This window comes from Tenrec ecaudatus, chromosome 10 (assembly GCF_050624435.1).
Source record: "Tenrec ecaudatus isolate mTenEca1 chromosome 10, mTenEca1.hap1, whole genome shotgun sequence".
Taxonomy (NCBI): Eukaryota; Metazoa; Chordata; class Mammalia; order Afrosoricida; family Tenrecidae; genus Tenrec; species Tenrec ecaudatus.
Window position 1 is genome coordinate 100565496 of NC_134539.1, and position 17899 is coordinate 100583394.

The following is a 17899-nucleotide window of genomic DNA, read 5'->3' on the forward strand; positions in this document are numbered from 1 at the left end:
ACAGAAAACAATGTTGTAGGGATCCACGAATGCAGTCTCACATACACTGTCAATTTGACCCGTGTTATATAACCTAATTATGCCTACAGAGAGGAGAAGAAGAGGCCACCCTAAAGGGCTTGAACCTATTTCTATGACCTTGGGGAATCCAACTCTACTGAGTTTGGAATAGGAGCCCGGGTGACATAGCAGGTGGCACATTGGCCTGCTAGCTCAAAGTCAGCGGTTCAAATCCATCAGCCACCCTGAAAAAAAGATGAAGTTTTCTACCCTGTAAAGAGTTACAGTCTCAGAAACCCACAGGGACAGATCTACTCCCATGGGGTCACTATGAGTCAGAATTGACTTAATGGCAGTGAGTTTGTTTTTGATATTTGGTTCCGTTTTCATTTGGGAAGTGAACATGTGAATACATGGGCTCAGAGGCCCTGAGGCCCTGACCTGACCATGTTCACAGCCAGCCTTTCATTAGTAGCTGAGTGCAAAAACTGTTTGCCCAATGCTAACTAGCCACACACCCCATTCTAGATACCTATCCTAACAATTAGAGAGGGGCTCGAGATGATACCTGTTAAGATGCCAATACTCTACTCTAGCCTGGGAGCTGGGGGGTGCTCTTGAAAATATCTCTCAGAACTATGTATAACAGTTTCTATTGAATTTTTTCCCAAGAGAACGATAACCCACAAGAGAGCTTTTCATTTCAAGACCTTAAGTAATGGCAGAGAGGACCCCTAGAGAATGGAGGTTTGACCATGACCTCAAGCCCTCAAAGAAATAAGTTCCATTGTGTGAGCACTGACTGTGGGAAGGTAGGGATGCTGGGTTACCCCACTGATGTCACTGACGTGTAAACAGCTTCTCTTGGACTGAGGTCAGATGATTCTCTTGTACTTGAACTCATCCGCTTGGCTCTTCTCATTGTCCTCACCTCACACACTGCCATCAAGTCGCTGCTGATTCACAGCGACCTGATGTAGGACAGGGTAGAACTGCCCCTGTGGATTTCTGAGATAATCTTTTAAGACAAGACTAGAAAACTTCATCTTTCTCCTTCAGACGTGATTGGTTTTGAACTGCTGACCTTGTGGATCATAGCCCAACATAGAACCACTACTCTACCAGGACTTCTCTTCTTGTCCTAAGCACTCTGCTATTTGGCCTTTTTCATTACCTTTAAAGGAAGGGACTCCAGGCACAAACCCACTGCTGTTGAGTTGATCCCAACCCATAGCTTCATAGTGATCCAAGGCTATAAGTCTTTTCAGGAGCAGACTGCCACATCTTTTTCCCTCAGAGAAATTGTGTGTTCAAGCCACTGACTTTTGGATTCACAGAATTCTTTCCTTCCATGTGATAGACCTAGGTGCAGTTCCCAGCCAACGTACCCCATGTGTAACCACCACCCATCTGTAAGAGTTGGATTGGGCGTTGCTATGATACTATGTTCAGTGAACTGTCCAGACTAAGAGAGAGGAGAAAGAAAGGTTTGGCTATCCACTTCTGAAAATCAGCCAGTAGCACTCTGTGGATCACCACAGTGTCATTCACAACTAGCTATAGGAATGGTGTGGGTCTGGGTAGAATATCATTCCATCACACAGGGGGTTACCATGAGGTCCAAATGGGTTGTAGCTTGCCACACCAGCAACGTCCCAAGAGTAGAATGCTCCGGACCTAGATGTCTAATTCCTCCTTACTTGCTATCCACAGTCAGACCTCACAAAGCACCAGAATGGATTCAAAATCACCCTCAAAACGTTAGAAGACAACCTGCTCTCTCGCCTCTCCTCGGCGTCAGGGAACTTCCTGGGAGAAACTTCCTTGGTGGAAAACCTAGAGGTCACCAAGCAGACAGCTGCCGAAGTGGAGAAAAAGGTACCCCTCCTCTGACAAGTGTGGGCGGGCCGCCAAGGCTAGAGAGCACGTGTTCTTCCCTCAGCATCCGACTCCGCCATTTACGAGAAACTAATGAGAGTAGCAGATGGCTTTTCCATCTTCTCAAGTGTCTTCTAGAAATTCAAGCCTGGGAAGACTCCTAAATAACCGCTTCACATCCTAGATGATGGTGTTCCCAACCTCCCTGAAAAGGCTTTCGACAATTCTTAATGATCATTGCTTCAAATGTTACCTCTCCCATGTCCTCCTTATTCTCCTTCTCTGCTACTTCTGTTGGATGCACTTAGAATCTTCTTGTACTATCTGCCAAGTCTCATAACCTCTCATATGTTTTTTCATCATCATTATTTTCCCTGAGCAGTTTTTATGAGAGTCTCCTTGGCGCTATCTTCTAATCTGCCTATTTTCTTTTCAGTTCTAATCTGTTATTTACATTGTCCATTGAGTTTGTGCATTTTAATAACTGTATTCATATTTTATCCTACACCACTCATCTGTCAATTTGTCATACTGTGGTGGCTTGCATATTGCTATGAGACTAGAAGCTATGCCACCAATATTTTCTATACCATGATGCACAGGTTTGTGTGGAGCTTCCAGACTCCACCAAAGATAGATTAAGAAGTACATGATGATCTATGTTAGTCTGGGTTGACTAGAGAACCAAATTCATAGACACTCACATATGTATAAGAAAGAACGTTATATATTGAGAAAACATCCCAGCCCAGTCCACATCAAGTCCATAAGTCTGATATTAACCCATATGTCCAATACCAATCTATAAAGTCCTCTTCAGACTCATGAAACACATGCAATGACTCCAAATGCAGGAAGCTCACAGACCATTGGATGGAAAGGCTTGTGGATCCAGTGGCAGTGGAAGCATCTCAACGCTGGCAGGGTCCCCACATGGCTCCCTTGCTCCAAGGCTGTAGCACAGCTCCATGTGTCTTGTCAGCAGGAAGATGAAGCAGAGAGTCTGTGTGTTTCTGGCCTCCAGTGAGCTATTTATCTCTATGGCACCTGCAAATGAGATCATCAAGCTGTGACCTGCCTGATTGAAAAGCTAGACTCCATCCTTCACAAATTGACACCAGGTTATATAACTACCACAACCTACTTCTAAAATAATTGATCAGTGAGGACCTTATGACTAGCAGCAGAACATTGTCTGTTATCGTGCCAGAAGATTAACCCCTCAGGATGAAAGGCACTCCAAATATCACTGGGAGAAAAGCTGCCTCCTCAGTGTAGAGTTGACCTTAATGAAGTGGGTTTGCTGATGTAGCATGACTCAACATGAGAGGAGACTGCTGCAAACAACTATTCACAATAGAACATAAAATGTAAGCAGTATATATCTAGGAAATTGAGAAGTTGTCAAAATGAAGTGGAATACATGAATATTGATAATTAGGCATTAGTTACCTGACATGAACTGGTATTGGACATTTAGAATCAGTCTAGCATTTGGTCTTCTATATGACAAATGACAAATTGAAGGAACGTGTCACATTCATGTCAAAAAAGTCATTTCAAGGTCTATAGAGATCAAGTACAGTTCTGTCAGTGATAGGACACAATCCAAATGCTTACCAGAAAGACAAACTAATACTACTATTATTCAAATTTACATACCAACAACTGATGCCAAAGATGAAGAAAAATCAAGATTTTTATCAACTTGTGCAGTCTGAAATTAATCAAACAAGAATCAAGATGCCTTGGTAATTACTGTTCGTTTGAATGGAAAATTGGAAACAAAGAAGGATTGGTAGTTGGAAAGTGTGGCCTTAACTGGACACCCCCTTACTGAAGGGTCATGGGGAGGAGACGAGCCGGTCAAAGTGTAGTGTAGCAAAAATGAAACATACAAATTTCCTCTAGTTCTTAAATGTTTCCTCCACCCCACACTTATCATGATCTCAATTTCACTGTACAAATCTGGCTAGACCATAGGGTGTACACTGGTACAGATCAGAACCAGAAACACAGGGAATCCAGGACAAATGATTCCTTCAGGACCAGTGGTAAGAGTGGCAATACCAGGAGGGTGCAAGGAAAGTGGGGTTGAAAGGGGAAACCAATTACAAGGATCTACATATAACCTCCTTCCTAGGGGATGGACAACAGAAAAGTGGGTGAAGGGAGACATTGGAGTATGTAAGATATGACAAAATAATAATAATTTATAAATCACCAAGGGTTCATGAGGAAGGGGGAGCAGGGAGGGAAGGGGAAAAATGAGGAGCTGATACCAAGGGCTCAAGTTGAAAGCAAATGTTTTGAGAATGATGATGGCAACAAATGCATACATGTGCTTGACATACAACGTATGGGTTGTGGTAAGAGTTGTACGAGCCCCCAGTAAAATGATTTTTTAAAAACAAGAGACTCTGAAACATGTTCTTAATCCTCCTGTAGCTGAAGCAAATGGAAGAAAGGAAAAATTCAAGGAGCTGATAGGAAATTTCAAAGGGCACCTCGAGAAGACAAAGTCAAATATTATAATGAAATGGGCAAGAACACAGAATTAGGAAAACCGAAAGGGAAGAACACGCTCAGATTTTCTGAAGCTGAAAGAACTCGAGAAAATTTGCAATTTTGAGTGATTATATGGGCAACGTATTGAATGAGGCAAGACACTTCAAGAGAAGATGGAAAGAATACAGTTACTGTACCAAAAAGAACTAGTCAACAGTCCATCATTTCAGGAGGTCGCATATCAACATGAACCAAAGGTGCTGAAGAAGAATTTCAAATTGCACTGAAGGCATTAAACCAAAACAAGACTCCAGGAATTGACAGAATATTCATTGATATGTTTCAGAAAGAGGAAGAAACACTGGAAGCACGTCTGTGCCAGGAAATTTGGAAGACAGCTACTCCACCAACTATCTGGAAAAGATCCTTATTTGTGCCATTCCAAACCAAAGGAATCCACGAGTATTCTCAGAGTATAGAACAATACAATTAATGTCACACAGAAGTAAAATTTTGCTTAAAATCATCTACGTTAGTTGGGGGGGTTTTCATGCCAACATGGCACCTGTAAGAAGATATGGGTGGAGCTTAATCTGTCAATCAGGCCACAACTTGATGACTTCGTTTAGAGGTGCCACTGAGATAAATGGCTCGCTGGAGGGGGGGCCACTATGTCTCTTTGTGTTCACCTTCCTTTTGACAAGCAACATGGAGATCTGAGAGAGCCTTGTAATGCTTCCATTGCCATTGGGTCACAAGACTTTCACCCACCAGCCTGTGAGCGTCATGCATGTTGCGTCATTGCATATAGCTTCGTGAGTCTGGAGAGGGCCTTATGGACAAGTAGACTTAGGGACTTGAGTTGGACAGAGTAATTCTTGATACACAATTACTCCTTTATATAAAGCTCTTTCATACTCATTAAAAAAAAGTATGGCCTTGGTGATAGAAACACCAGAGAGTACATGATAAAAATTTGCAAGACCAATGACATTCATTGAAAATACATTTTTAAAAAGCAATATCAATGATGACTAGACATGTGGACTTCACCAGATGAAGTATACAGGAATCAAATCAACTACATTTCAAAAAAAAATCAAGAAACTGAATATTGTCAGTCAGAACGAAGTTGGAGCCAACATTGACACAGACCATTAATTTCTCATATGCAAGTTCAAGTTGAAGCTGGAAAAAAAAGCCATGAGAGTCAAAGTACAACCTTGAGTATATCTTACCTTAATTTAGAGACTATCTCAAGAATATATTTGACACATTAGCACCAATGACCAAAGACCAGACAAGCTGTGATATGACATCAAAAGGGTCATAGATGAAGACAAAATGAAAAATAATTTTAAAAGACAGAAAACACCAAACTGGATATCAGAAGAGAGTCTGAAGCTTCCTCCTGAACTTAGAGTAGCTACCATGAAGGGAAGAAAGGGTGGCGTATAAGAGCTGAACAAATTTCACAGGGCAGACCAAGAAGACGAAGTATGGTATCATGGTGAAAAGTGCAAATACCTGGAACTAGAAAAACAAAAGAGAAGAATACACATGGCAATTCTCAAGCTGAAGGAACTGAAGGAAAAAAAATAAGCCTCAAGCTCAATGTTAAAGGGTTCTGTTGGGGGAAATATCGAATGAGAGAGGAAGCATCGGCAGAAGCTGGCAGTCACTGTATCACAAAGAATTGGTTGATGTTCAACCATTTCAGGATGAAACACATGACTAAGAACAGATGTTATTAGAGCAAGAAATCCAAGCTCTCCCGGAAAAAAATAGGGCTCCAAATATTCATGGAATAACACTTGAAATGATTCAACAAACCTACACAACACTGGAAGCGCTCATTCATCTACGTCACGAAAATTCAAAGACTTGAACAATTGGAAGGAAGTGATCCAAATTCATGCCCATTTAAAATCAAGGTTATCCTACAGCATGCAGAAATTATTGAACAATATTATCAATAATTATTGAACAATGGCACACAAGTAAAATATTGCTAAAAATAATTCAAAAGCAGTTGTAACGGCTATTAGTAATAGAGCAAAACAACGTTAAGAAGAATAGGGATTCCAGCACACTTAATGCTTCTTGGGTTGGACCTAGGTGTACATTAGACTGAGGCAGTTGTTTGAAAAGAACATGGAGATACTGAATGGTTTAAAATCAGAAAATGGGTTCATCTGGGTTGTATCTTTTTTATCTTGTTTTTTTCAGTTTGAAATCTGAGGAAATAATCTTAGAAACTGGACTGTCTTAATAAGAACATGTGTGTCAGGATTAGAGGAAGACTGCATGCATGGTAGGCAGATGACACACCCTAGTGAAAGTAGAGAAGATTTGAAGCACTTACTGATGCTCATGAAGATCAAATCCTTCAATATGGATTATACCTCAGCATAAAGAAAACAAAAGTCCTCACAATGAAACAATAAACAGCATCCCGGTAAACAAAGAAAAGATTGGAATTGCCAAGAAATTAATTTTACTTGGATCCACACTCATTGGATGCAGTCAAAAAATCAAATGACATCGCATTGGGCCAACATGCCAAAAAAGAATAAAAAAGCCAAGCATCACAAGTATCAAAGAGCCAAGCTGTCACTTTGAAGACTAAGATTTTTAAGAAATACTTCCTGCAGGTGCTTAGATGATCTTTTTAAAGTTTTGTTTCTGATTAAGAAGTATTTTCTGAAAATACAGCATTCCAATGAAAGAGATCCCCCTTGTGAATTTAGGTATCAAATCCTTCCTTTAAAAAAATAGTAATAGTTCTTTTGAAGCTATCCACTACTTAGAATTACCCACACACGCATACACTTCCATGAAACAATCCTCATTAGAAATGGAACTTGGAGGTTTCTGTGACCCATACCTCCAAGTACAAGAGCTGATAACCCCCAGTTTGTGCAAGACTATAACTGTATCACTGTCGATCTTCAATCCTCCACTCTTCATCCTCATCTCAATCCCCTACACCGGACATACATCTATACACAGAAAAACCAAGCTCCCAGGGGGTCTGAATTGTTGTCCTCTGATTGGTCTGAACAGTGGACCTCTGTGTATTTTCCAACAGGTCCAGGAGGCCAAGGTGACTGAGGTGAAAATCAACGAGGCCCGAGAACACTATCGACCAGCAGCTGCCCAGGCTTCTCTGCTCTACTTCATCATGAATGACCTCAGCAAAATCCACCCCATGTACCAGTTTTCTCTCAAGGTAACTTACACTTGGATTGTTGTTCCCACACACCCACGGCCGCACAGTACACGGTAGCTAATGCACCGCTCAGTCCTCCGGGAGAGATTATCTGTATGCTTTAGTAGCTGTGCCAGGACTCTCTGGCCAAAGCCAGATAGCAGCTCCTTTGCTTTGAAACTTCTGTAAGCAATCCTCATCTCTTTGATACAGGACTCATTGCTGGCTTGGATCAGAGTATAAAGGAAGGTTGCTTTGAGAACTTTGATGCTCACAACCGAAGCCATGGTATTTTCCGTGCGAAAACTGGTCAATGAATAAGGTTTCATAGCAAGTCTCATCCTCACTCATTCACTAAGCATGTTCCCTGCCTGGGTACTGTGGTCTCTGAACGTGTGGAAGAGGAGACCAAGAAACCAAAACAGTGATACTATCCTAAAGAACGTACAGTATAATAACTAACCCAATCACCGTGGGTTCATTTTGATTCATAGTAACCCAGGTGAAGCAATCTCCTTATTTTACATTAGGGTTTTCAATGGCTAAATTTCTGTAGATGAAGATTCTCAGACCTTTTTTCTGAATCTTAAACATTTCAGGAAGAACCCATGCATGTAAACTGAACACAACACCCAGGGATCCCATACAATATAATAGAAATCAACTGTGTGTGTGATTTGGTGTGTCCTCATGACCAAATCAGTCATTTATAATGGATTCACTTTAAATACCTTTGTTATCATCCCAAAATCCCAAAGCCACCAGGTTACAGTTGCTTTATGCTTGCTGAAATGAAATAGTTATAACATCAAAGATGTCAGCAAATTACTAATGCTGAATGGACTTACCTTACTCATGAAAAAAATAAATTATTATACATTTAGGTGCATTTCCAATGAAAGAGATCTTCCTTGTGTTCTCTTCAAAAGATATTTCTTTTGAAGATCTCCACTACTTAGAATTAAGGCCACAATCACAGAAATATTGGGGGTACAGGAACATTTCTGGCAGTTTTCTGTGTGTCCCAACACAGTGAGAAAATGCCCACAAAGAGGACAGCTACATAATTAAGAGGCAGAGAAAGACACACAGAGAGAAGAAAGAAGACAAGATTTCTGTTGTTTTTGGTGTTCTTGAAACCACAGAGATGATAGAGAAAATCTGAACAACTGGGACTTGAAACAGTCCAGAATATATCTTGGTTTTCATTAAGATTCATTCTCTCCGGCCTGGTAGGGATTGATCAAGGGCAATGTAGCCAAGAGAAATTACTGAAACCCAAATGAAGGCTGCGCATGATAGTGGGACAAGAGGAAAGTAAAAGGAAATAGAGGGGAAAACTAGGAGGCAAAGGGCACTTATGAAAGTCTAAATAAAGGCATGTACATTTGTGAAGGTATTTATATATGATGATGGGCAAATAGATCTACGTGCATATATTTATAAGTTTAGTATTAAGGCAGCAGATGGACATTGGACCTCCACTCAAGTACTTCCTCAATGCAAGAACACTGTGTTCTATTAAATTAAAATTCCATGATGCACACCTTCCTGACACAATTGCTGAAGACAAATGTGTGCATAAGCAAATGTGGTAAGAAAGCTGATGGTGCTCGGCTATCAAAAGATATAGTGTCTGGGGTCTTAAAGGTTTGAAGATAAACAGCCATCTAGCTCAGAAGTAACAACGCCCATATGGAAGAAGCACAGCAGCCTGTGCGATCATGAAGTGTCGAAGGGAATCAAGTATCAGGCATCATCAGAAGAAAAAAATCATATCATTGTAAATTAGGGGAAGTGCAGAGTGGAGGCCCAAAGCCCATCTTTAGGTAAGAGGACATCCCCTTACAGAAGGGTTATGGAGAGGAGACAAGCCAGTCAGTGGGCAGTGTAGCAACAATTAAACATACCACTTTCCTCCAATTCTTAAATGCTTCCTCCACCCCCACCCCCACCCCCACTATCATGATCCTAATTCTACCTTACAAACTCAGCTAGACCAGAGGATGTACACTGGTACAGATAGGAACCAGAAATACAGGGAATCCAGGACAGATGATCCCTTCAGGACCAGAGGTGAAAGTGGCGATACCAGAGGGTGGAGGATAGGTGAGGTAGAAAGGGGGAACTTATTATAATGATCTATATATAACTTCCTTCTTGGGGGGATGGACAACATAAAAGTGGGTGAAGGGAGACGTCGGACAGTGTTAGATATGACAAAATAATAATACTTTATAAATTATCAAGGGTTCATGAGAGAGGAGGGGGCGGGGAGGGAGGGGGAAAATGAGAAGCTGATACCAAGGGCTCAAGTAGAAAGCAAATGTTTTGAGAATGATGGTGGCAACGAATGTACAAATGTGCTTGACACACTGTATGTATGTATGGATTGTGATAAGAGTTGTATGAGCCCCTAATAAATGATTTTTTAAGAGAATAAAGGAACTTCTCAAATATATTGTTTTTTGAGGGAAAAAAAGATTTGTTATCTCCATGTCATATTTTCAATGTAGCATTCCAAGTATTTATTTTCATAAATAGGTCATTTTTAACTTTAAAACCTCGGAATGTTTATTCATATAATTTGCTATTTCTTACTGTACCACGAAGTACATTTTCAAATGTAACCGAGTCTGGGCACACACACCCTTACTGTGGTAGGAAAGATCAGCCTTTGAGACCACATATAAGAGGATTCATGAAATGACTGCACAGTTCATGGGGGGGGGAAAGGTGTGAGATTTTAATAATCACCAAAAGGAAAATCCGTTAATCAGACACATTCCAAGCGCCTCTTACCTGCAAGAGCCTTTTGAGACAACAGCGTGTACAGGTACCGTTCTATTGCTCAAGGTTACAACCTAATGCATAAAATCAGTGGTTCCAGGTATTTGTTATTTGCTGCATTTTACTTTTCATTTGGATCATTATCCAACCCAAATGCATTGAGTTATTTTGGCTATTGGGTTATTTTGTTGAGTTATTTTGGCTACTAGGCATTCATTTTGCATGGGTCAAAGCTGCGGACTTTTGTCTGTATGCCCCATAGCTTTCCCGCTTTGTGACAGCATAACACTTCATATAAACCATCTAAGAAGAGAGTTAATAGCATGTTTGCTTGCTGCTGCTATCCCTCGTTGGCAGGATATGCTGGGGAAGCATTTCAGTGGGCTGGAAATGATCATAGTCTTCCCAGGTAAGATGGCTGTTACATATAGAAAGAGTTGTCTAAATTACCAACCTCCTGCCTCCTCTCCCCCAGGCCTTCAGCATTGTCTTCAAGAAGGCTGTGGAAAGGGCTCCTCCCAGTGAGAATCTAAAGGAGCGGGTGACCAGTCTGATAGACAGCATCACCTTCTCTGTGTGCCAGTACACCACCCGTGGACTCTTCGAGTGTGATAAGCTGACCTACCTAGCCCAGCTCACCTTTCAGGTAAAAGGGGACTGGAAAAGGTTCCAGGAGATAGGTCATGTAAAGGAAATGTTTTTCTCCTAACATCACTGCTCATAGAAATGTCCAGGTGATCAGTATCTATACAGGGGCGGGGAAGCAAATAAAATGTGGTGTGTCCATATAAATTGTCCCTGCCATTGTTACATACGTGGCAGACATGACTAATAAATTGTTGTACTTTTTCTTGCTGAGCTTGAATGATACCTTAAAAGTCTCATCAATATAACCTCCAGCAACCACTGCCAACCAATCCAAGAATGTCCTTAGACCAAGGTCCATTGATAAAGTACAGCACACATAGACAGTGTTCTACTTCGGTGAGCAGTGGCTGGGGTCTTAAAAGCTGTTAGCAGCCATGAAAGATGCAAATATTGGAGGAAAGACCAATGATGAAAATCAAAAGACACACAATAACAATTAGTCTGGTGGATGCATGAACCTTGCAAATAATCTTCACAACCCAGATACCAAAAGAACTAGGTGGTGGTTGACGAGGACCCCATTAGCCCGTCCTCGAGAGAGTGAGAGAAAGAAGCGGAATGGAATGCGATCTCAAAAGAGACTGGGATGACTGGATCCTTGGAGACTGATGGGATCCTCACAGGACTATGGGCCTGACCCTTCAGGCATGGAACTGAACTCATCTCCACATTAGATGTGGAGATCAAAAGGGTAGCACTTACCCAAGAGTGAAGTTCAGACAGTTAGAAAAGGAGAAATAAAAATAAAAAACACAGGGAGGAAGTGGGGTCAGTGACGGTGCATTGGGGGGATTACAAACCTGGAATTGTGTTAGAATATGTATGAGTTGTTGAATGGAAACTTTATTCTGCTCTAAGTGGAGAGCAAATGCTTTGAAAACGATGAGGGCAATGAATGTACAGATGTGCTTTACACACTTGATGTATGTACGGACTGTGATAAGAGCTGTATGAGCCCCTAATAAAACGTTTTTAAAAAAATCTTTACCTAGCTCACAATAAAAAGGGTTTTATTTTTTTTAATTCTGTTTCTAATGATGAAACCAGGAAACCATTCCAACACCTAGATACATTTAGAAATTCTGTAAGAATGTTACTAGAGTAACTGTCATTCTTTATTTACTTGTAGGGTTACAAGTTCACTATCTCAATCTTTCCCTGGGATAAAAAATGGCACAGGTGTTTCTACAGACAGGGAAACAGCCTTGACCTTAATACATCTGTTAACAGCTCTGACTCTCAAGGATTTGCGAACATTGGGAACTTCCAGTGTTGGTTCAGTTTTAGTAAGAAACACACTACATCACTTTAAGGCCCTTTTCAATGCTGAAAATCAATAATTTGGGATCATCTCTATGCTGACCCCATATGCTTGAGTGGTCAAAAGCCTCTGCTCATGGCTGAGTAGTCTTGTGGCTCACTACGCTTCTGTCCTCTGTATCCCCCATGCAAGCCCAAGTGACAACTTGGCCTTTGCAAAAAGAACTTGAACCCTTCTTGTCCTTAGACACCAAGTATCTTTCACCTCCATCCACCTTCCTCACAACTATTTCAACTTCCTTTTACATCTCTGTTTTCTCCTTTGGAATTTTTTTTCAAATTAAAAAAATTATTTCTCCTTAAAGAGCATTACCATTGGTAACTTCACTACAGAGAACACTTAAAACTTGGAGGATGTTACCTCTCAAAGGAGACCCTTGACTCAAATCATGCCACATGCTTTGCCCTACGACACACCACTTAAAGACTAATGGCTGCCAAGCCCATTCTGGTGTCACAACAGAACTGCGTTCCATTGAGATGTCAGCCGTAGATGATCCAAGTCTCCAATGTTGGTTGACAATAGTGTACTTCAACTGTGCAACACCCGGGAACCCACCCTGTCTACCCGTCTCACTAATTACCTTTCCAAGATGCAAGCTACCGTGTTCATCCCCTCCTCTTCCCCAGAAAGTCTTCCTTTCCTATAAAAAAATTCCCATTTCTCCGTTTCTGCAAGATGCAGTTCAAAATTACTTGCATAAAGTCAGGTTGGCTTCTCTGTCTATAGAAATCCCTGTGCTGTTTCTAATCCCATGGCTCCATAGTCACTGTCCTATTTGGGAACTCCTTTAGCTTAACTGATTTGAAGCTGTTCTCCGACTTTTGATATATTCAAACGTTGGTTTGAAACTCAAGTCATGTAACTCATGTGTACCATTGCTTCGTCTTAGAATGTACAAATTATGCCTTAAAAGTGTGTACTCCACTACACCAATGTTGAAAGAAAAGACTAAAGGAGGACTTACACTTTCTATTTTAAAACATACTCTGGTGGCATAGTGGCTATGCAGTGGGCTGCTAGCCTCAAGGTTGAAGCCATCAACTGCCCTGCAATAGAAAGGCAACAAAGAGTCAACAGTCTCTGAAGCTCACAGGGGAAGTTCTACCCTCTCCTGTACGATTGCTGTGAGTCAGCATCGAGGGCAGTGGGTTTGGGCTTTGCACTATGCAGCTCACCTGGTGAGCTAGAAACATTAAGCTGCTAACCACAAGGTCCATAGTTCAACGTCACCGGTCGCTCTTCATTGTCTGCTCCCAGAAAGATGCAAGGTTTCAGAAACATGACAGGGCAGTTCTACTCTGTCCCATAGGGTCTATATGAGTCCGAAACGACTTGCTGACAGATGACAGCCTCATCTGTCAAAGTTTTCCTACTGTGGTGGTGTGTATGTTGCTGTGTTGCAGAAAGTGATGCCATTGGTATTTCAAACACCAACAGGGTCACATGCAGTGGACAGAGAGGTTTAGCAGAACTTCCAGAGAAACTGGAAAAAAGAAACAGGTGGGCCACTTCTGAAAAGCTGGCCAGTGATAACCTTATGAACAGCAGCAGAACATTGAGATCGAACCAGAAGATGAGCCCTCAGATTGGCGGCCTTCAAACTACCATTGTGGAAGAGCTGCCTCCTCGAAGTCCAATCAGCCTTAATGACAGGATAGAGCAAAGCTTTCACGATTTTCATGAGCTGATGGAACATGACTCAAAATGAGAGACAGAAAACACCACTGTAACCTTCCTGTGGCGGTTAGATGTCATGTCAACTTGCAGTTCTCCGGGGGTGGAGTCCATCCGGACAATCAGGTCACAGCCTGGGAGGGTAGCCCTTTCTGAGAGCCTGAGGACCTGCTTTCTTTCTTTGCCTCTTCATCATCTTGCTTACGGGGACCCTGTTCCTGTCTCCAGGGTGGTCCCCTGTTGGCCACCGAACCCTGAGAATTGTCGGTACCCTGCCATGTTTCACCTGACTGTAGATCCAAACATCTCTCCACCTGCAAACCTGTGCCCTTTCTGCATCATCGCCCTGCAGATACCTGAGTCTGGAAAGGGCCCGGCTTGCATCAGACCCATGGAACTTCAGTTGGATGGGCTGGGACGCCTTCTTGTGTAAGATTGCTTCTTGATATCAGGCTCCTTCTTATTTAGATATGCACATCACCGGTGTTGATTCTTTAGACATCCCAGCCCTTACACACATCCATGAATAATTGGAAAGTGCAGTGTATGAAGTATCAACCTAGGAAAAATGGAAGTTGTCAAATTTAAATGGGAAGCTTAAGGATTCAATATTATAGATATTAGTAAGTTGAAATGGACTGGTTTGGGCCACTTTGAGCCAGACAATCATGTGGTTTGTCATGGCAGGAATGACAGATTGAAGAGGAATGGTGTCCCATGCATTGTCAAAAAGACATTTCAAAATCTTCCTTGAAGTACAATACTATTTGTGATAGAATAATAGCCACATGCCTACAAGGAAAGCCAATTGGTACAATTGTTATTTAAATGTATGCACCAATGACTAACCTCAAAGTTGAAAAAAACTGAAGGAGTTTACAAACTTCTGCAGTTGTCAGATTTATGAACAAAATATGTTGATAATAACTGATGATGAGAACGTGAAAGTTGGAAAAAATGCGAACAGATTGGGGGTTGGAAAATGTGGCATGGTGATGGCAACACAGCTGGAGATCACAGATAGAATTTTGCAAGGCCAGTGACTTATTCATTGCAAACACACCAGCATAAAGGCAACTGAGTAGACCCGTGGACCTTGTCACATGGAATATACATGAATCAAATTGACTGTCTCCGTGGAAAGAAATGATGGAGAAGCCCAATATCAGTAGCCAAATCAAGGGCAGAGGTCAACTGTGAAACACACCATCACCATTGTCGTCGTCGTCCTCATCATCACATTGAGAAGACAAAGTAAAGCATTCTAATGAAATGTGTAAATACCTAGACTAAGAAAACCAAAACAGAAGAACATACTGAGTAATCTCAAGTTTGAAGAACTGAAGAAAAAAACGTAATCCTGGAGTTGCAATATTGAAGTGTTTTATGGGCAAAATGTGGAATAATGCTGGAAGATGGGGGAAAATGCCAAGTCACTGTACCAAAAAGAATTGATTGACACTCACTCTCTCACTCACTCACTCTCTCACTCACTCACTCACTCTCTCACTCACTCTCACTCTCACTAATTCAATCATTCACTCTCTCACTAACTCACTCACTCACTAACTCACTCTCTCACTTACTCACTCTCTCACTCTCTCTCACACTCACTTTCTCACTCACTCACTCTCTCACTAATTCACTCTCTCTCACTCACCCACTTACTCTCTCAGTCTCTCTCTCACTCACTCTCACTCACTCACCCACTCACTCTCACTCACTCACACTCTCACTCACCCACTCACTCTCTATCACTCACTCATTCACTCACTCACTCACTTACTCTCTCACTCACTCATTCACTCACTCACTCACTCTCTCACTCACTCACTCTCTCTCACAGTCACTCACTCACTCTCTCTCACTCACTCTCACTCCCTCTCACAGTCACTCACTCACTCTCTCTCACACTCACTCTGTCACTAATTCAACCACTCACTCTCTCTCACTCACTCACTCACTCTCACACTCACTCCCTCTCTCACTAATTCAACCCCTCACTCTCACTAATTCAGTCACTCACTAATTCACTCACTCACTAATTCACTCACTAAAAAAAAAAAGAATTGATCGACATTCAGTAATTTCAGTATATAGCACATGATCAAGATTCAATTGAGCAGAGAAGTCCGGACTTCACTGAAGGCCTTAACAACAACAACAACAAAGAGCTCCAGGTAGTCTAGAAGAATCCCAATCAAAATGGGGAAACTACAGAATCGCATTTCAATTTCTCTTGGACTCCAGTCTGCCTAGGAACGTGCAGGCTGGATTAACTCCTTAAACTTTCACCCAGAGTTTATCTTTCAACCTTCTACCAAAAATATCCTTGAAGCCTTTTATAACCAAACAACAGTTTAGCGTAATGGTTTAGTTGAGTCAGATATGTCTACTTTGAATATTAAGGTCTTTTAAGAATTATCTCTATGGAATCAAATTGACAACAGCAATTTGAAAGGTTAGATAAGCACCTTACAGGACAGTGACTTGGTAAAGAAATGACTCAGCAGAAGGGGATGAGAATGGTTGCACAATGTGAAGAGTGTAAATCAATGTCACTAGACAGTACATGTGTGTGTGTGGGGGGTTATACTTCATATGACATAAATCAGACACAAAAGAACAAACATTGTATGTTTCTACCTATAGCTAGAACAAATACCTAGACACCAAGCACTGATGGAGAAGGGGACAGGAGTTAGTAGTGAGGGGTATTTTTTAAATCATTTTATTGAAGCCTCTTACAGCTCTCATAACATTCCATACATCAATTGTATAAACATATGTTGCCATAATATGTTTCTAAATATTTACTTTCTATTTGAGCCCTTCATATCAGCTCTTCTTTTGTTCTCCCCACCACCCAGCCTCATAACCCCTTGATAAATTATAATCTCCCCCCACCTTCCCCTACTTCCTGGTATCATTACTCCCATTTCTGCTCCTGAAGGGTTTTATCTGACCTGAATTCGGTGTGTCACAAGCTCGTATCTGTACCAGTGTACTTGCTCCAGTCTGGGGTCATGATAATAGGGGGTGAGGAATCCCCAAAGGACCAGAGGAATATTGTGTGTTTCATCGGTGCTTTACTGCACCCTTCCTTGTAACCCTTCTGTGAGGCAATGTCCTATTGTCTACAGATGGGTTTGGGGAGTCTCTACTCCAAGCCCCCTCATTCTCAACAATATATTTTTCTTGTTGTTTTGGGTCTTCTGGTGCCTGTTACCTGATTCCGTTGATACCTCATGATCACACAGGTTGGTGGGCTTCTTCCATGTGGGCTTGTTGCTTCTCTGCTAGATGGCTACTTGTTTAACTTCAAGCCTTTAAGACCCCAGACACTATATCTTTTGATAGACAGGCACCATCAGCTTTCTTCACCAACTTTGCTTATGCACCTATTTTGTCTTCACTGATTGTGTCAGGAAGGTGAGCATCACAGAATGCCAGGTTGTTAGAACAGTGTCCTTGCATTGAGGGAGGGCTTGAATAGAGGCCCAAAGTTCATCCGCTTCCTCAATGTATTGCCATACAAATATATGTACATAGGCCAATACCTCTATTTTTATAAATTATTATATTTACATAATGCACACCTATGTTTATACCTCTCCCCATAGCTTTGCTTCCTAGATCTTTCCTAATTTTTCTTTTACCTTAGTGAAGGGGTATTGAGTCACTGGGATGCTAGAAGACTTTTATAAATGAAGTGATGCTGCCAGTACAACAGGGTGGGTGTGATCACTATCACTGACTCATAGTTTATATTTCATTAAATAAAAATTCTAAAACCTACTCATCATGTATAAAGATCATAAAATTTAAACTTGCAAAAATTTTAAAAAGGTTTATACTCCAGGACA

At 41.4% G+C, this 17899-nt stretch overlaps 1 protein-coding gene across 1 annotated transcript in view; it reads left to right on the forward strand.

Annotated features, from left to right (window-relative positions):
* Positions 1-17899, forward strand: part of DNAH9 (dynein axonemal heavy chain 9) — a 419100-nt gene that overhangs the window by 309376 nt on the left and 91825 nt on the right. The window contains exons 56-58 of the mRNA XM_075561068.1: positions 1714-1878; positions 7478-7618; positions 10863-11033. Of these exons, the coding sequence (XP_075417183.1) occupies positions 1714-1878; positions 7478-7618; positions 10863-11033 (477 nt within the window). The remainder of the gene's footprint in view (positions 1-1713; positions 1879-7477; positions 7619-10862; positions 11034-17899) is intronic.